Source organism: Haliotis cracherodii, unplaced genomic scaffold, assembly GCF_022045235.1.
Source record: "Haliotis cracherodii isolate W230 unplaced genomic scaffold, xgHalCrac1.p SCAF_7, whole genome shotgun sequence".
Classification (NCBI taxonomy): domain Eukaryota; kingdom Metazoa; phylum Mollusca; class Gastropoda; order Lepetellida; family Haliotidae; genus Haliotis; species Haliotis cracherodii.
This window is the reverse complement of record NW_027266330.1, coordinates 48886387-48907732: the sequence shown is the minus strand read 5'-3', so window position 1 is coordinate 48907732 and position 21346 is coordinate 48886387. Positions and strand designations below refer to the sequence as shown.

General features: G+C 43.0%; 2 protein-coding genes across 4 annotated transcripts; one reads left to right on the top strand and one right to left on the bottom strand.

Annotated features, from left to right (window-relative positions):
- Positions 1-2005: 2005 nt before the first annotated feature.
- On the bottom strand, positions 2006-6233 carry LOC139448575 (monocarboxylate transporter 9-like). Its single transcript, XM_071230144.1, has 5 exons — positions 6032-6233; positions 5224-5367; positions 3574-4644; positions 2493-2543; positions 2006-2270 (listed from the first exon to the last, which is right to left on the bottom strand). The coding sequence occupies exons 1-5, from the start codon at positions 6231-6233 to the stop codon at positions 2197-2199; spliced, it is 1542 nt and encodes a 513-aa protein (XP_071086245.1). The 3' UTR covers positions 2006-2196.
- A 7133-nt stretch (positions 6234-13366) lies between these two features.
- Positions 13367-21166, top strand: LOC139447763 (caprin-2-like). 3 transcript variants are annotated; one of them, XM_071229254.1, is made up of 3 exons: positions 13367-13385; positions 18957-19349; positions 19873-20316. In XM_071229254.1, exons 1-3 carry the CDS (start codon positions 13376-13378, stop codon positions 20280-20282), a joined length of 813 nt encoding a protein of 270 aa, XP_071085355.1. In that variant the 5' UTR covers positions 13367-13375; the 3' UTR covers positions 20283-20316. The 3 variants fall into 3 exon arrangements, with proteins under 3 accessions (XP_071085355.1, XP_071085353.1, XP_071085354.1); XM_071229252.1 differs by lacking the exon at positions 13367-13385 and adding an exon at positions 15248-15350; XM_071229253.1 differs by lacking the exons at positions 13367-13385; positions 19873-20316 and adding exons at positions 15251-15350; positions 20732-21166.
- The last annotated feature ends 180 nt before the right edge of the window (positions 21167-21346 follow it).

The following is a 21346-nucleotide window of genomic DNA, read 5'->3' as shown; positions in this document are numbered from 1 at the left end:
GCTTGTCGTAAGAGTCGACCAAAGGGATTGGGTGGTCACGTGTGTGTGTGTGTGTGTGTGTGCATGTGTGCGTGTGTGTCACTGTACTAGTCCACTTTATGCCTGCTTTATAGTGATTGTCCCTTGACACGACACAATGCAACGTGGATAACCTCTTCAGGCACAGTATACTGATTCCGAGCATCTCTTAAGTAGCTAATTTAGACAAATTTGAATTTCCAAATCTACAGCGGTTCCTGCTAATATTGATGTTATCATATGCATCATGGTAAAGATACTGGTTACCATGACGTCACAATCAAATGACATCACTAATGGCTCTGCTACTGAAGCTGTTTGCAGTACTTTTTACACTGAAGACACTGCTAATTACTGTCTACAAATTTAAAAAGTTAAAAGAATGATGTTGGATGATGAATAAAATCTCACCCTCGTGCCTTTTGATAGCAAATATATCAACACTCGTTGATAAAAGTGGCCAAAATCCTCGGCAAGCCTCGGAATTTTTCCACTTTTATCAACTCGTGTTCATATATTTGACACTCGGGTGAGATTCTCTATCTTTTAACCGTGCACTCAACAAAACATAGAAGAAATACAGTGTTACTTCAATCGTAAATTAGATTAAAGTGCACCAAACCATGACATTAAAATTGTATGCGAAAAGTTGTAATTATTAAATGATGCGCAAGACTAGTTTCAGATTCATTACTATAATGGCATGTTTCGGCAGCTGGACGATGGTTTTGGTTAATGATACATGTGTAGCAATGAACATGAGTCTCTGTGTCTTGCTATGCCAATCACCAATCTCATTAAAATCAGATCTTAGTTCTCGCTACAGCTAAACAAAGATCTGAGGACAACCAATTACTTGTCGAACTTTGACCGACCAATGGAATGACCAATCAGAAGGCAGCTTTCTCGTGCTTTACGCCACTAATTTCAATTTGGCGACTACGCTTCGAAACATATTTTGACAAATTCTCGATTACAACTTTGAAACCTGAACAAAAGAACATTCTGGAATGGCTAATAGATTCAGTCGTTAAACCCGTAACTATCGGTCTGAGTAAAAGTTTTCAGGGTTGCATGATTAAAAATCACATTCCGACTGTCATTTTCATAATCTGGTAAGCGACTTTCTGATTAGTCGGATGAAAGGTCGTTCTGACGTGACCCCTAATGGGATGTCCTCAGATCTTTGTTTAGCGGTAGCGAAAACTGAGGTCAGATTTTCATGAGATTGTGCCTATCACACACTTTTCGGTTTAAAAACAAAATACCAAACTTGTGATGTTTTGTTGTGGTGTGGTGGCTGATGCCATGTAAAGTGGTGGCATTGACGTGGTGTGTGAATAATCATGTTCGGAGTCACTTGTTGAGACTGGACTTAAACCAACCATCATCATTCCATGTGCAGAGTGCAGGGCGTTTAACAGTTTGCAAAAGTCTGAAATATGACATCAGTGCAAGCCAGTCTTGACAACAGATGGTGGGTTGACACCAGTGTTTTCTAGTTCACATGCGAACGCTAAGCCAGACATGATTAAAACCAGTGGAATGTATCCGTGCGTGTTTCCGTATCGTAAATGTGATATATTGGGAATATAATTGTGATATGCGACATATATATATTTATTCAGCATGATACCCTTGTTCATGGGTTTACGTTGTATGACGGCGGTCTGTAAATAATAGAGTCTAGATCTGGACCAGACAATCTATAGTGCTTCATATCATGAGCATCGATCTATGCGATTGGGATACGATGACATGCAACAATCAAGTCAGCGAGTCTGACTCATTAGTCGCCTCTTACAAGCATGAGTTGCTGAAGACATATTCTAGCCCGGATCTTCACGGGTCTCGTTGGTTTAAGAAAACGGTCTACAGCCTACATAACTTTCATGCTGCATGCTGTTGAACTTTATTTATGTTGTATCAAGTAGTGTCTGTCTGATGTGTTGTCTTCAGACATTTACCACATTGGTGAAGCCCATGATCACGGCTATGGTAGGGGCATGTCTGAAAAGATAATCAAGGCGAACCGGAATCCGAAACCATGATGAAAAGTTTCCTGGCACGCCAAAGTGGACGTAACTGTGGTCAACTGTGCCTCCTGTGAAGTTGTAACGGCTGCTGATTATCATACAGGTGTTCTAATGGACTCATTCACTCCAAAGTAATCTCCATTTATGAGGATCCGTGTAACCTCCTGTACACTGGCACAACAGCTGCACATACTGAACCTGCGATAAGACATCCACCTGTACAAAATAGACAATATGTCAATAAACTGCCTCCTATGATCCATATCTGCAAAATGGAACATGTATTTGCTGTTGATACTGAATTGTCGTTTTTACGAACAAAACGACTATACAGCGTGATTGTAATGCCCATTAATACACAAATAAATCGCATGAAACCACACTATTGTTTCTGGGCTCTAGGTTTGTGTATCGACAGCAACCTGTCTGATGTCTTACCTCCAAAGAAGTAAGTGTTATCGTAGACCTTACTGCTTTCATAGATGATACCTGAAAGAAAAGGGAAGGTATGTTTCATTTCTAATCACCAAAGTATATCTTGAATATGTTGATCCGTTGCTAAGGTTAAAACACACATACATAAACACAATCCCAGAATTTCTTCTTGCACTCTATCTGTGTTAGTAAAGGCTAAATTATGTATGCATTTAACTGAGGCGCGTATTTATGAATGAAATGTTGCTCTTTTTTAAATAATGTAGGTTCATGATCAAAATGTAGCTTATATAGCGGGAAAACTAGAAAGTTGTGGTATGAGTTGAAAGCACTAGCCAATTAAAACTGTGTTCAATCTTACTTTGATTATTACTATATTTTGCCTGAGAGTTTACTATGCTTTTTCTATATATATATAGAAGATATATATGTATATATATATCCAAGGTATGATATCTCCACTGGCCACCCATGCTTCGTTGCAGAAGTGGCGTAATCATCTCAATCTCACTTAGCACTAACTCAGCACAGATTGTATCTCTTGGTGTAATTTGAATGGGCGGCTTTATTCAGGCAAAGTCATTTGAGTGAGTGAGTGAGTGAGTATGGTTTTACGCCGCTTTTAGCAATATTCCAGCAATATCACGGAGGGGGACACCAGAAATGGGCTTCACACATTGTACCCATGTCGGGAATTGAACCCAGTTTTTCGGCGTGACGAGCGAACGCTTTAACCACTAGGCTATCCGACCGCCCTCAGAGTCATTTGAATCGGGTTTAAAAGTTATGACCACGAATGGATCCAAAGTATGTATAATATAGGAACTGGATACAATAGCGATATGGATACCAAATAGTTTAAACTTTTCAGCATAATAAATTCGTTATGGTGTTTTTAGTTACCGTATACGTAGTCATATTAGGTGACGCCTCGTCCAATATTTTTCTGCTCACCTAATATCACACTGTTTATATGGCAACTAAAGACATAACTAATAGTATAACCGATGGCCATTCAATACCCTTCAGAAGATAATCCAGTATCCTGAAACCTTAATCCACAATGGTATCAATAAAATCGTACTTGCTACAGGTGGACCAAGAATATATCCGATTCCTATGGCGAAATGAGTTACTCCAAATCCAACAGCGAGATTAGCTACCCCTACACATTCCACAGTCATTGGGCTCAGGATAGAATGAAGGCCTCCCCCATACAGGCCATACAAGGCGCTGAACACCATCTGCAGAGAATACGTGTGTGAGTAGAGCGGGAACACCAGAGCCAGGATTCCTATTATTCCAAGACAGCTAACATGTAGCAAGATGATACTTATATCCTTGTCGTTTAATATCAGGCCTGTGAATATTCTCGACATAAGGCTAGTCAGACCCATTGCAGTGAAGAGATTTGTGGACTGAATGCGAGTGCTGCTCTTAGAGTAAGCATAATTTGGCAGATGGAAAAGGATAGCATTTTCTCCCAGACCTAAGAACATCAGACTGATGTTGTAGAAAAGGAATCCATTCGCTGTTATAAGAGGCAAGTTTCTTTTAACATAACTCCACCATCTTCTTTGCAAGTTTGAATTAAGAGTGTTGGAATGTAACAGTGTTGAATCCGCTTTCATGGTGTTTCCTTCTTCTACGATCAAAAAACGATTTCTTGAACATTTATTTTCCTCGCAACTCCCTGGTTTCTTTTCTGTTACCTGTATCTGATTATTGTCCTGCATATTATGGGCATCCAAACCATTCCTCTTGTTGTTAATAATGTTACATTTTACACGAGTATCACGTTGCCCCTGTTCTTCCGTCAAGTTACTCGATTCATCCTGAAGTTTGCTACCTTCAACAAAGAGTGTCACTGACTGGTAATCATGCTGTTGATCTGGAACGATAACGTTGACTGTAGCTTGTTGTCTTGGCCTCATCAGAGATCCTGCGACACAGAGGTGACTCCCTATGGCACCAAAGATCAGAAACGCACCACTGAGAGAATAATGTTTTAGTAAGATGGCAACTAAAGGGCCTCCAGCAAACAGACCCATGGCGGTTCCTGCAGTGGAGACGCCAAATGCAAGAGGGAGGCGTTTTTCAAAGTAGAGTCCAGGTATGGTACCTGCTGCATTTATTGCTAGACCTGCTCCCAAACCTGGAAAGCAGTAAAACAAAACTCATGTGTTATGTATTTTGTAGTTTTGTACAGGTATAGCATACTTCGAGACGGGCGCACCGTACATTTAACCCGCTTCATCAGTCAATCACTAATATGAGTAATATATTTATGTTTTGATATAGATATTTCTCTTGCACTCATTCTCTCTATTGTTTTTCTCTCGTTATTTCTCAGACCCGTGAAGATTCCGGGGTAGAATAGGTCTTCAGCAAAGCATGCTTGCCGTAAAAGACGACTATGCTTGTCGTAAAAGGCGACTAATGGGATCGGGTGGTCGGGCTCGCTGACTTGGTGGATGCATGTCATCGATCCCAAGTGCGTGGGTCGATGCTCATGATATTAATCACTGGATTGTCTGGTCCAGACTCGATTATTTACAGACCGAAGTCATATAGCTGGGATATTGCTGAGTGCGGCGATAAACAACAAACCAACCAACCAACGTTATTTCTCAAATGGTAAATGCATTGTGGTGACTTCTTCCTGATCCATCTCATATTGAATATTATATGTTTGAACGAAATCGCCTAATAATATTACAATGTGTAATTTTACCTGTGAGGATGCCATTAGTGAACAAAAGACCATTGACGCTCTTTATAAAGGAAGATACACTCAGACCAATCAGAACCAACGTTCCCGCAAGACAGGAAGCTGCTTTGCGGCCAAATCTGCTTGTAAAGACTCCAGCTATTGGACCTGATAGAAAAAACAGTCAATTAATTGATGAAGTGTTTGCAGAATACAAGATATCTAGCAAAAAAATATTTATAGTCAGATTTTTTATCGTTAATAACTTCTTAATTCTAAAGGGCAAGTAAAGTGAAATATATGATTTTGGTTTTTTTTGTGAATATTAATTATCCTACATGTTTTAAGTCAATAATTTTTTTCCAAGGGGGAAAAGAAATCGTAGCATTAGGAGAAAATGTTTAAATGTCCATGTGAAAGTGTTGAAATCACATACTCTGTAAAAGTAAGAGAATATATGGATGTCAACTTCTTTATTATGAGGAACACAACGTTTCGGAGTATATGCTTACTCCTTCATCAGGTGAATGAATGCCATGAGCCAGAGAGCATATATATGTACATGTTAGGACAACAACAATTAACAAGATAACAAAAGGTGGAAAATAATAAAAGGTTATCACATATCAACGTCAATCATCTGTTGGCTAACAAGGGAAAGCGTGTCGAACACCGGGAACTCATTTTCACCCCCGTAAGGGAAATGCCCTCAGTGGTTACATTCTTCGTTTGGGGGACAATTTTGCCTGTTTGTTATCGTATGTCGTTTGGTCAAGCCTTTGTGAATAGGTATGTCCGAAAGAATTACAATCTACAAAGTTGCTCTACCTACCTGACAACGTAGTCGTTCCAACCAAAGTAGAGCCGATCCAAGATGTCCGCGAAAGGTCATTTTCTACCTCTTCCAAGATGGCGGTGTTGAATACGCCAGGCGAATATAACAACATCCCTATGATGAAGTTGGAAAAGGTTGCAGCAAACAGAACAACCCAGGCATAGCCACTGTCAGTATCCTTGCGGTGTCTTGTATCCATGGCAATGGTACCCCTTTGTTCGTTGGTGCTGAGAATCAGACAGTGAGTGCGTTAGAAATTCATCATGCCATATTCATGTATGTAGTTTTCCTTAGATTCATTGTGACCTCCACAAGGTCTTAAAAGCTAAACGCAGGTCAAGTGTATGTTGGGAGGATTACAAAGTTCATAAAACGTTATTTGAGAGGCACTGCAGTCGTTAAGCCCGGTACTGTGTGTGTCCACCATTGCCATGAATGACTGCACGACATCCTCTGCCTCTGTGAATGAGGGATTTGAATAAATTGCTTCAGATTATGTAACACTGGTTGATGCTGATGTTAACGTCTGTCCAGCTCATCCCACGGATAATCAATTGAGTTGAGATCTGGTGACATGGACGGCCATAACAGCACGTTTATGTCGGAGATCTCGGGTAATCAGTAATCATCCTGTGTGGGGAAGAACATCGTTATGCCGTACAATGGCGCCTGCTGCTTGCAGAGATGGAACAATGCTGGGACGTAAGGAAGAAGACGTTTATTCATGAATGAAGGCCACATGGCCCAGAGTTCATTTACATGAATAATGTATACTATGCACATGCACATATTTTCTTAAAACAAACGTTCATATTTTTTACATTTGGATTTACATAGGTAAATGTCTTTTTTAAATATATAGACAGGTTTTTCATAACAGAATCATTTCTGATAAATAGAAGACAGATACATTTTGGAACAGATGGTCGCACATGGTAACATTTTGGAATTAAATTTACTCTACTACTTTTATAATAAGGACAAATTAACAAAAAAGGGTATTCATTTTCTATTTCATAGCGGTTACATTTCGTACATAAACTAAACGATGACTCTGTGGTTGTATTTAATCGAGTTTTCTGTACATTCAGATTAAGGCTTAAACAACGGAATTTACATATAGCTCTAAGAAGATCTCTTTCACATGCTAAAGTATACGGGTATTTTACTGGTTCGAGTAATGATTTATAAGATGAAGAAACATCAAGGAAAGAGTAATTGGTGATTTTGTAACGCCAGTTTTGGAATTCTATATCTTAACATCGTTGTTTGAATATAACCATGAAGCATTTCATATCGCCGATATTTAATCCTGAGACAACCATACATATGATACCCAGTTTGAAACAATAATTGTCTTACAAAGGAAACCCATTTAGTTTGACCATTTTCGTCAAATGCTTTTAACATATGGTAACAGGCATACGGATATCCTGTTTCATGTAATCTAAGTAGTTTACACCAGTACTTAATACAATGAGGGTAAAATTCTACACACAATGAAGTTCTTCCTAGCTCTCCTAGAATTGCATGTGTTGATGTTCTTACCAATGCTTTATCTATAAGCACATCCCCATATTTCTGACCCATATAAAAGAACAGGAGCAATCTTTGAATCAAATATTTTAGCAGCAGTAGAAAATTGGAGAGATGTGAATTTCTTTATCATATTTAACACAAGAAAAGTCGCTTTCCTTGCTTGAATAGCTAGTGTATCACATGCTTTAGTCCAAACAAGCCTTGAGGGGATAGTAGACCAAGGTTTTGAAATATGATACAACTTCAAATTGCAAAACTTTATAAAACCATTTCTTTTGTCTTATCGAAATTAACGTCAAGGCCCCCATTTGTCGCAAAAAGAGTCATAAGCATCTAGTTTTCTCTGAAGTCCAATTACACAATCGTCGATAAGAGTGACATCATCAGCAAATACTAATAACATGATTTCATCAAAATTATCATTCACAAATATGACTCTTAGCCCATTAGCCCTTAGCTCCATTTCACGTACAAAGTCGTTTATAAAAAGTATAAAAAGAACAGGACTCAACATGCATCCTTGTCGTGTACCTGTGAAGTTGCCTATGATATGAACAAGATCTGATCGTCACCCATAAGAGATGGCCTCCCACATTATGACACTTCCTGTACTTTTTGTAAGCAACGTCCTTTATAATGCTCATTCCATCGCAGATACACACAGATCTACCCATATATTCTTTGAAGAAGGAACATGTTTACGGGAAAATGCAAAACCATGCACCAAGGTTTGGCCCCCTTATTAAATCGTCCAACCCCCTCCCCCGCCCCTGCACGACCCCCACCCCCGACAAATACTGATGCAAGGGTAGTTACGATGAATAAGAACCTGCCGAAACAATGGACATAGCGCACTCTTGTGATATAAGCGAGGAGATACTACGGAGGAGATTGATTAAACCTAAGCAGAGTCACACCTTATGGTGTGGCACACAGTGGCAACCTCTGTACAAAGCCAACCCTCTAACAATGCCTCGCGTGTATTAAAAGGCTCTCCACTGGATGACACTCATTTCAAATCAAGGAAAAGTAACTTGTTAGACGCATTGATGTCATACGGCAAGAATGAGAAACACATCTCCCTGTTTACAAGAACTTGGGTCACAAGAACGTTCCTATATTTAAGTTGTCACAAAAAACTTCCCAGAGATAATGAGTCCAGCAACATTGCACTGCGCCTTCATTACATGACCTTGTCTGTTTCATCAATGTGTTCATGCCAAGTTATGAAGAAGCGGCTCAGAAACTCTGTGGTGGTACACAGAGTGGCAACCTCTGTTGTGTTACACAGAGTGGCAACCTCTGTTGTGTTACACAGAGTGGCAACCTCTGTTGCAGGCCATCACTGAAACAATTCCAATTCATTAAAGTCTCTCCAAATCGCTTATTCTGAATCAAGGAACAGTAACTTGTCAGATAAATTGATGTCAGAGGTCAAGGAAATCAACACATCTTCACATGTTCCTACATTCTTGTTGTTACCAAACCTATTTCGAGCAATATTGGACTGAACTCTCATTACATGACCTTGTTTATAGGGATCAGTTTCAAACATACCACAGTCAGAACGTAGGTAATATAAGGATCAGTTTCAAACATACCACAGTCAGCACGTAGGTAATATAGGGATCAGTTTCAAACATACCACAGTCAGAACGTAGGTAATATAAGGATCAGTTTCAAACATACCACAGTCAGAACGTAGGTAATATAGGGATCAGTTTCAAACATACCACAGTCAGAACGTAGTTAATATCGGGATCAGTTTCAAACATACCACAGTCAGAACGTAGGTAATATGGGGATCAGTTTCAAACATACCACAGTCAGAACGTAGTTAATATCGGGATCAGTTTCAAACATACCACAGTCAGAACGTAGGTAATATGGGGATCAGTTACAAACATACCACAGTCAGAACGTAGGTAATATAGGGATCAGTTTCAAACATACCACAGTCATAACGTAGGTAACATGGGGATCAGTTTCAAACATACCACAGTCAGCAGGGGGCTTCCTTTCTGTGCTGATACAAGACGTATTGTGTCATCCAATCCCTGAACCTTCAGTACATTAGGCTTTCCGCCTATATTTAGAGATTTAGGTCGCCTGACAACACACATACCTTTAAAAGCTACCTCAAATACTCTAGGACTACTGCTCTTTCAAAACGTCTTGTTGTTGTTGAACAGCTTTTAATATGAACGCTACTATGGTTTCGTTATTACCACAACAATACATGTATAGCGATCGCTAATTAAGTAAAGCATATAACATCAGCAGTTATCCTGTTCACCTATTTTAATGCAGGGCGGTACATAATGATGTGATTACGTAAACTGGCACTTTGTTGGAAGTGGCTAGGCATGTATAATATTGAAATATTGCGATATACAGTCAAACAACTTGATCCCGAAATCCTCGGGATGATATAAAAAGTTCGACCTCATAACTGTCCGACCTAGCCATCAGACAACAGAAAACAAACTTACATAATTTGTCACATCTATATGCATGTTATTCAATGTATGCAATACCCGTGAAGATCCGGGGTAGAATAGGTCTTCAGCAACCTATGCTTGCCGTAAAAGGCGACTATGCTTGTCGTAAGAGGCGACTAACGGGATCGGGTGGTCAGGCTCGCTGACTTGGTTGATGCGTCACGAAGTTTCGCCTGCTATGGATACTTTTGCTATAAAAGGGGGTTTAACGTCGCGTCACTTATATAGCGACGTGCATGTACGTGTGTGTGTGTAGCTTACTCAACCGGTATTACTGCCTGTCGTTAAATGGGCCATAAGGGGGTGGGGTGTGGGGGTGGGGGGGTAGGGGTGGGGGGGGTGGTTATTGGGTGACGCATGGAGGGTGTCTCCTTTCCTATTACCATGGATTAGTAACTGTTATCACGCGAGTGTGTTCGCGAGTGTGTCCTGTATTTGGAATAAACATTGTATTTAGCAAGTCTTGCCCCAAACACAAACACACAAGCGTGACAACCTATTTCACATCACAAATGCCGGATATTCAATACACGTCGTGTGAATAAATAACGATGCACAGCTCTCAGTTGAATAATAAATGTTATGTGACTTTGCTGTACATTTGAGGTGGGATGATTGCTTAAACATGCACTTACGATATTTCTCTCTCTTTCTAGCGAGTGATGCTGCACGAGCTGTTATAATCCAAAGTGCTTTGGCTGGTGCATTATGAGCTCTCTGTACGATCTGGATCGTGATCGCTTGGCTTCCAGGCAGCAGCTTGTGGTTTCCATGTGACAGGGTTCAGCGCTCGCGATTAAACATACACAGTGTACAGAGCTTCTGGATAGACCTGCCAACGGGACGTGACGATAATGCATCCGTTTGATTGGCTCGTGTTAATTTGATGATACTCGATATTACAGTTTAGTTTCTGTGAACTGTGGAGGGCTAAGCAAGCTCAGTCCACACATCTGTATGTTCATTTATCCAACTGGCAAGAGATGTTATCGGGTAATACACTCTTAAAAAAACAAACGCACAGGTAGTATGTAGTTCATTCAACCTGACTACACAAAAACTCCGGTATATAAATTGGATATATGTTAATCGACAAACGGTGCATCAAAACGCAGCCATTGTCGATTTGCAGTGTCTTAAACGGCATTGTTTTCACACTTGTTCAAAAATGTCATGGAGGAAATCAATAAAGCAAAATGCAGGTGCAAGTTGTATCTTTTGTACCTTGTACACTTTTGCTAGTGGCTATAAAAAGGCAAGCATAAGCCAATAATTTGTCATTCAATTGCCAACATTTTGTTCGTAAATGCCGAGACTCAGCGCTGCCGATCGGAACATCGCCATAGGATGTATCCAAAGAGGGGAATTGCAGTCTTCTGTTGCACGCCTCTTCAACGTCCACCACAGCACCATTTGCCGCCTTTGTGGCTGATACACACAGTTTAATTCCACTGCAGAGCGTCCGAGAACCGGCCGACCAAGAGTTACCACCCCTGCACAGGATCGCTACATTCGACTGTTCCACCTCCGTCATCGCAATGCCACAGCTACGGAGACTGTAGGAAACATCCCTGGTTTGAGTAGGATATCAGACCGGACAATCAGGAACCATCTTCGCGAGGGTGGAAGACCAGTTATCGTCCCTGTTTTGCAATAGATCCATCGGTGCCATACTTTACAGCCTTGGAATTTGAGAAACGGGAGACGTGTGCTATTTAGCGATGAATCACGATTTCTTCTTCACCGGCGAGATGGAAGACAACGTGTTTATCGTCGTCGAAATGAGCATTTTGCCACACAGTGTGTACGTGAATTCGACAATTTCGGTGGCGGTAGTGTCATACAACGAGATCTGAATTGGTTGTGGTTCAAATTCTTCAACCTCACCTCCTTCCAATCACTGACCGCCAGAGGGAGTTGTTTCAACAGGACAACGCTCCACCGCACACAGCTCGTGTCAAGGTAGACTACCTTCATAATGGCAACGGCATCGTCTTGCCCTGTCCGTCGAGATATCTAGATCTCAACCCAATCGAACACCCCTGAGATGAACTCGATCGACGTGTACGTCAACGCCAGAACACGCCACAGACACTTCCACAACTGGCCAACATGTTACATGAAGAATGGCGCAGAATTCCGCAGAACAGAATTCGTATACTTATCCAGTCAGTGCCGAGGAGATGCAGAGCTGTGATTGCTGCCTAGGGCGGTCACACGAGATACTGAGTTCAGCGCAACCTTGTGGCCTTAAGTGATATGACAATGAACAGTTTTCAATGTCTCTGTACAACGACAACATGTGACTATGTAGCTCCAAAATTTAATATTTGTATCTATGACATTAAATTTAATATATCGACTATATTAGGTACAATACGTTCACTAAAAATCTACCTGTGCGTTACATTTTTAAGAGGGTACAGGGAACAAACAACAAAAGAAAATACAAACATCCTTCACTTTATTGTTCTCTGTTTTCAAGATGCAACATTGCATAGCAATCATCAGCACTGTTGAGGCCATTCATAGTTCGAAACGGAAGACATTTAACCCATCAGAGCGCTGTCCTCCTTCACTGCCGAACAGCTTGTCCCCCAAGCGAAGACCTTTACAGGCACGTGTTATATTTGTATTCGCACGAAGGCGGCTTTTTAATTTTAGGTATTCGCAGAAAGGCGAATGGTGGTCGTCTTTGAAGTTGTTTTGCTAATGTTTATTTAAGGGATCATGATTGAGGGGTGTGAAAAACTAACCTGTGTTAGCTGCGAGTCCAAAACCTGAACCATGTTCATTTAGTACTGATTACCAAACTTCCATCATCTTACCTTATTCTGAGGGGCGGTCGGTAGCCTAGTGGTTAAAGCGTTCGCTCGTCACGCCGAAGACCCGGGTTCGATTCCCGACATGGGTACAATGTGTGAAGCCCATTTATGGTGACCCCCGCCGTGATATTGCTGGAATATTGCTAAAAGCGGCGTCAAACCATACATACTCACTCACCTTATTCTGTGTAAACATTACGTACGTATATTTAATTTAGATATATAATTTGCTAAATTTATGTGCATCAAATTCGAGATTTTCCCCCAATCCCGAAGTTGCAGCTGTTTGTGTGGTGGTGGTTTAAAGTGAACTACCGGCAAGATAAAGTCAGGCGAGGTTTATTCTATTGGAGATAAGGTATGCACGACGAGACTAACACGAGAACTGTCATCGACATCTCGACGCAAGAGGGAGCAAACCCTGCATGACAGTTTATGAGCCAGTTTTACCTTCTCACCGTGACTACTGCTACTGAATGTGTATGGGTGAGAAGTGTTTTTGCTTGTAATTATAAGATGTTTCAACAGGTTACCAAGGACTCAGGCGCAGTTACATTGTTTATTTGTATCTTTGTTGTGTAAGTCATTGTTATCGCCCATTAGCAGTGAATCTGATATGACAATACACTCCAATATGTCGAGGGAAAGTTTTCTGTCCGTATCCCCCTCCAAAAGTATTATATATTTAAATGTAACGTGCTTCTCTCAACTATAGGGGAGGAGGGGTAGCCTAGTTGCTAAAACCTTCGCTCGTCACGCTGAAGGACGATACGCCACATGGGTACAATGCGTGAAGCCCATTTCTGGTGTCCCCCGCTGTGATATTCCTGGATCATTTCTAAAAGCGGCGTGAAACCATTTATTCACTTTCAACTATTCATATTTTAAAGGGGGATACGGTCGAAAGTCTATTGAATACCACATACAATACGAGATGGTCAAAATGTTCAAAGCCTAACAAACAAAACCAAAAGTTGTGAAAGTGTTTTTCACATTTCCGCTCTGCAGCCCAAGCTTGGGCCCGCCTCTGTGGCCTAGTGGTCGAGCGTCCCCCCGGCTGCATCATATCAAAAAACGGGAAAACGGGCGCTCGACATTAAGGGGTAAACCAAGGACTGGTCGGCTCGGAGTCAGTGGGGTATTCATGATATCTCAGTGGGCTAGCACTATAAATCGGAATCGATCTGGACTAGTACAAGCAGCCGCAGACACATGTACATGAACGTGGCTATATAGTGCAATAATATTGGGCGTGACCTAAAACCCAATTTCATAACTAAAGTATGCATGTCAGGCGAAGCTTCGTGACGCCCGTCGGAACTGTGCATTAGCCGTGAAAGCAAGATTCACATTATAAGCAAGCTGGATTGTAGCCTGATCACCCGACACCGTTAGTCGCCTCTTGCGACAAGCATAGTCGCCTTTTACGGCAAGCATGGGTTACTGAAGACCTATTCTACCCCGAATCTTCACGGGTCAGCTAATTTGGTATGATATACTTACAATGGCATACTGTATCACAGTGGAAAGTTAAATGAGACAAACACTCATCCTCAGTATGCAGAGCAGGATATGGATTTAGTGTGTACGTGATATGCAAGAAACTATTTTGTTTAGTGAGATTTTAACTTTATGGTAGCATACGTCACAATGGCTGAAAATTCCGGACAGCAGATGGCCCATATTGTGTGGAAATAATGACCATACTATGCTAAAAATTCTATTCAATGACAATATAAAATGTTAGCATGGTGAAAATTACAATGTCAAGAATAACAATCTCCTCGCCGCAACATGATCAAGCTTCCGAGAAGTAGATAAAGGCTGACAATCAGGGAGATTGGAGGTGGGAAAACAAAGCGCTATCTGCAGAGCTTCGTGACTCTCTTTGGACGGTGGGGTGACCCAATAATTTCTTGAGGTGTTAAGATTAACAGCAGTTCGAGTTCACACAGACCACGCACCTACCAACTGCTAGTATGCCAGACCAAAAATGTTTCAGTGAGTGAACTGTGTTTGTTTGTTGTTTAACGCCGCACTCAGCAATATTCCAGCTATGTGACAACGGTGTGTAAATAATCGAGTCTGGACCAGACAATCTAGTGATTGGCATCATGAGCATCGATCCACGTAATTGGAATACAATGACATGCAATAACCAATTCAGCGAACCTGACCACCCGATCCCGTTAGTCGCCTCTTACAACAAGCATAGTCGCGTGTGATGGGGCGCGCCAGACTGAGCTCTCTTCCAGCTGTATGGCGTCTGTCCATATATAATCGAGTTGTCTTTTATCTTTATCACTCTAGCATGTCCTATATCCAAGCTGTGATATTTAGTGATTTGCTTCCTAAGACTGTTATGGATCATGTCACTCTGTTGCTGAGATATTGGTGATACTGAAATGATGGTGCTTAATGAAAAGACACGGATCACTGGTCCTTATATAGGTACGTATGTCTATTGGTATAGGATGTAGGTTAACGGACAACCACATCCATCTCTCACACCAACATTCAACCCTTACACCCACATCCAGTTATCACATCCACATCCAACCCTCAAACCCACATTTACCTCTTACATCCACATCCGACCCTCACACCCACATCCAACCTTCACATCCACATCCACCCCTCACACCCACATCCAACCCTCACACCCACATCCAACCCTCACACCCACATCCACCCCTCACACCCACATCAACCCCTCACACCAACATCCACCCCTCACACCTACATCCGACCTTCACATCCACATCGAACCACTCAGCTACATCCAACAATAACACCCACATCCAACCCTCACACCAACATCCAACCCTCAAACCCACATTCATCACTCACATCCACATCCAACACTCACACCCACATCCAACCATCACACCCACATCCAACCCTCACCCAGCACTTACATCCACATCCAACCCATGCACCCACATCCAACCCTCACATTCAAATCCAACCCTCACGACCACATCCAACCCTTACATCCACATTCATGTCCACCCCCCACGACCACACCCAACCCTCACAATCACATCAAACCCTCACACCCACATCCAGCAGTCACATCCACATCCATCCCAGCAACCCACACACCCACATACAACCCTCATATCCACATCCACCCTTCACACCCACATACAACCCTCACACCCACATACACCAACCAAATCCACAACCAACCCTCACACCCACACCAAGCACTCACACCCATATCCATCCCCTCACACCTACATCAAACCTTCAAACCCACATCCACCCCTCACACCCATATCCAACCATCACGTCCACATCCACCCCTAACACCCACATCGAACCACACACCCACATCCAACCCTTACACCCACATCCACATCCACCCCTCACGACCACATCCAACCGTCACACTCACATCCAACCCTCAAACCCACATCCAGCACTCACACCCACATCCAGCAGTCGAGCATCCACATCCACCCTTCACGCACACATACAACCCTCACACCCACATCCACTCATAACATCCACAACCAACCCTCACACCCACACCCAGCACTCACACCCATATCCATCCCCTCACACCTACATCCAACCCTCACACCTACATCAAACCCTCAAACCCACATCGACCCCTCATAATCCCATCCAACCATCACACCCACATCCAACCCTCAAATCCAAACCCAACCCTCACACCCACCTCCAACCAACGCATCCACATCCAACTCACACATCCACATCCAATCCTCGAATCTGCATCCGAACCTCACAACCAGAACAGGCACTCACCCCCAAACCAAGCACTCACATCCACATCCAACCCTCACATACACATGCAACCCTCACACCCCAACACACCCTCACACCCACATCCAACCCTCATTTCCATATCCAACCCTCACACCCACACCCAGCACTCACACCCACATCTAGCACTCACATCCACACCCAGCACTCACATTCACATCCAACCATCACATCCACATCCACCCCTCACACCTTCATCCAACCACACACCCACATCCAACCCTTACACCCACATCCAACGCACACACCCACATCTAAACCCGCACACCCTCATCCAACCCTCAAACCCACATCCAGCACACACATCCACATCCAACCCTCACACCCACGTCCAAACCTCACATCCACACCCAGCACTCACATTCACATCCAACCCACACACCCACATCCAAACCTCACACCCACATCCAACACTCACACACACATCCAGCTTTCATATTCACATCCAACATTCGCACCCACATCTAAACCCTCACACCCACATCCAGCACGCTCACCCACAACCAACTCTCACACCCGCATCTAAACCCTCACACCCACATTCATACCTCACACCTACAACCAGTACTCACATCCACATCCAACCCACACACCCACATCTAACGCTCACACCCACACCCAGCACTTACACCCACATCCAGCACACACATCCGCATCCAGCACTCACATCCACACCCAGCACTCACACCCACGTCCAACCCTCACATCCACATCCACCCCTCACACCCACACCTAGCACTGACATCCACATCCAACCCTCATATCAACATCCAACACCCACACCCACACCCAGCACTGACATCCACATCCAACCCACACACCCACATCCAACCTCACACCCACATTCAAAACGCACACCCACATCCAGCAGTCACAACAACATCCAGCACTCACACTCACACCCAGCACTCATATCCACATCCAACCCCCACACCCACACCCAGCACTGATATCCACATCCAACCCTCACACCCACATTCAAAACGCACACCCACATCCAGCAGTCACAACCACATCCAGCACTCACCCCCACACCCAGCACTCACACCCACGTCCAACCCTCACACCCACATCCAACCGTCACACCCACATCCAACCCACACACCCACATCCACCCCTCACGGCCTGCACTCACACCCACACCCAGAACACACATCCACATCAACATCCAACCCTCACACCCACATCAAAATACTCACAACCACATCCAACCCTCACATCCACACCCAGCACTCACATCCACATCCAACCCTCACACCTACATCTAAATCCTCACACCGACATCCAACCCTCACATTACATCCAACCCTCACACCAACATCCAGCACTCACACCCACACCCAGCCCACACAAACACATCCAAACCTTACACCCACATCCAACCCACACACAAACACATCCAAACATCACACCCACATCCACATCCAACCCTCACACCCACGTCCAAACCTCACATACACACCCAGCACTCACAACCACATCCAACCCACACACCCACATCCACCCCTCAAACCCACACCCAGCACTCACATTCACATCCGACCCTCACACCCACATCAAACCCTCACACCCACATCAAACCCTTACACTCACATCAAACCCTGAAACCCACATCCAAACCTCACACCCACATCAAGCATTCATATTCACATCCAACCCTCACACCCACATCTAAACCCTCACACCCACATCCACCCCTCACACCCACATCCAATCCTCACATCCACATCCACCCCTCACACCAACATCCACCCCTCACACCAACATCCAACCCTCACACCCACATCCGACCTTCACATCCACATCGAACCCCACAGCTACATCCAACAATAACACCCACATCCAACCCTCACACCAACATCCAACCCTCAAACCCACATTCATCACTCACATCCACATCCAACACTCACACCCACATCCAACCATCACACCCACATCCAACCCTCACCCAGCACTTACATCCACATCCAACCCATGCCCCCACACCCAGCACTCACACCCACATCCAGCACTCACACCCACATCCAACACTTACATCAACATGCAACCCTCACATCCAAATCCAATTTACAGAACCACATCCAGTCCTCACACGCACATTAAAAAGTTGTTTCCAGTTTCTTCGAACCAGTGAAGAAATACTAAAAGGACTGATACTTGATTCTTAAGACTCACAATTCACTTTCTTTCAGAAAACACGAACTGTGTTATCATGTGACATCTGTCTTGGTTGCACGCGTGCATTTTTTAAAATCTTTTTAGTTGAAGTACAGCATATTCAGACAGGAGTGTCACCAGGTCAACACTTTGACATTGATAACCTTACAAGAGGCGCACCCCGTACAACAAACAATCCTGAAGGTACATATATGCACAGAGAGAGAAAGAGCAGGACGACACCTAGATTATTATATCCACGTCGAGGTACCATGTCTTTGGGAGCTTTATTTGTGTGTCTTTTGCAACCATGGTCGCTTTCTGGACTTATTATGCCAAGTACAGATACGTCAAGTTTGCTAAATGACGTCGCCTCTCTGAAACAGAGTGTGGCAAGTCTTCAGTCGACCACCAGGCAGTTGCAGAAAGATCTACAGTCAACTAAAAGTGATTTGCACTCGGCTAAAGACCAGGTTTCAAAGTTGTCCAAAAATGTAGGTGAGTTATCGTTTACACTTGAATCACATAAAAGAAAGCTTAATCATAATATTTTAAGACACAAGTGAGGCCAAGTTTCCTTACGAGCACGAGAACACTAACTTATCTCCAACAATCGAATAACGACTACTTTTTTTCAAGACTTAACTAAGCAAAGTATTGTGCCGCATATGACAGGAAAAGAATATAATCCATAGAGAATATTTTGACATTAGGGCCCTGAAATGCTGAAATGTGTTTCATATATATACTCAGACAATCAACACGTTTCACTTATGGAAATTCGTCATTTCTTGAATCTTATTGTTATCCAGTACATACATGTCAGCATACTGAAAGATTTGGTAATATAATTTGCATCATAAGTGATGTTGTTATAACAAGAGTCACAGGATAGAATGCTGCTGCTGGTGGTGGTGGTGGAGGTGGTGGTTTGTGTGGAGGGGGTGTCATGCTATTTACATTAGATTTCATAGTATAGAATTGTTATCAGACTCTTTCATTCACTTAACTTTTAATGCAGCATCCAAAATCAGAGATGTGGCATTCCACGTCAGCAAACCTGCCCCTGACCAAACAACCTACACTCCTCTGACATTCGGCACCATCCTCTACAACTCTGGTTCAGGCTATAACTTCACCTCAGGAGTGTTCACAGTACCAGTGTCAGGGACCTACATGTTCTGGACTAAGATAGAAATCAATGAGTCAGACGCTTACTTGAATGTTTGGATTTTGACGGCAGGGAAAGAAGAGATTCTGGCCTCCGGTTGGGTGTTAACAGACTCGACTATCGATGACGCTGCTGCTTCTGCTAAGGCTGTCGTACGCCTGAAAAGGGGCGAGGAGGTGTGGGTGGAGATAACGGTGAAACACACACTAGTTGAAAATGACGCATCATACTTTGGTGGCGTCCTGCTGTCAGTTCACTAAGCACAAGTCTACATTAAAGCATTATGACTGCAAAGGTGTTTGTGATTACCTGTTCCAAAGTCATTCAGACCTGAATAGGTCCCCAGCAAATTGTATTGAACCTAAGAGGCAACCCAATGGATTGGCTGGTCAGAGTCAGGGCTTTAGTTGATTGCGTGTCAACCCGACGGTGTTGATTAATGTTCACAATATCAATTACTGTGTTATCCATCAATTGTAAACCATTGGAATTGTAATTTTCAGTATCATAACTTATAATATTATAATCATGGAATAGGAAATGAAATTAGGATGCAGGAGAATATTCTACATCAGGGTCGGGCTAGGGTGGTGGTGGTGGTGATGGTGTGTGTGGTTGGAGTGTCATGAAAACAGTTTTTGAGACACTCTTGTTAGGATATTTACATCATATTTGACAGTCTTTATTATCCACTTAACTTTTAATGCAGCATCCAAAACCAGAGATGTGGCATTCCACGTAAGCACACCTGCCGCTGATCAAACAACCTACACTCCTCTGACATTCGGCACCATCCACTACAACTCTGGTTCAGGCTATAACTCCACCTCAGGGAAGTTCACAGTACCAGTGTCAGGGACCTACATGTTCTGGACTCAGATAGAAATGTATGATTCAAACTCTCAAATGAAGGTTTGGATCATGTCTAAGGGGATTATCCTGGCCGCTGGCTGCGTTTCAACAGACTCAAATATTGACGACGCCACTGCCTCTGCTCAGGCTGTGAAACATTTGACGACTGGCGACGAGGTGTGGGTAGAGATATCGGAAAAACACACACTACAAAATGACGGATCATACTTTGGTGGTTTCCTGCTGTAAATTGACTGACCCCAAGTCTACAATAAAACGTTATGACTGCAAAGGTTATATGTGTGATGATTACCTGTCCAAGATCCTGTCAGTGCTGGTTGGGATTCCGAGGTAGTATAGGTATAGATTTAGAAAAGCTCGGGGACTCGGACTTAGTGTGACGTTAAAGAACAATCCACAAAACAGAGAGTGAGTCGGTGTTTAACTGACAAAGCAAGCTGAAAGATTAATA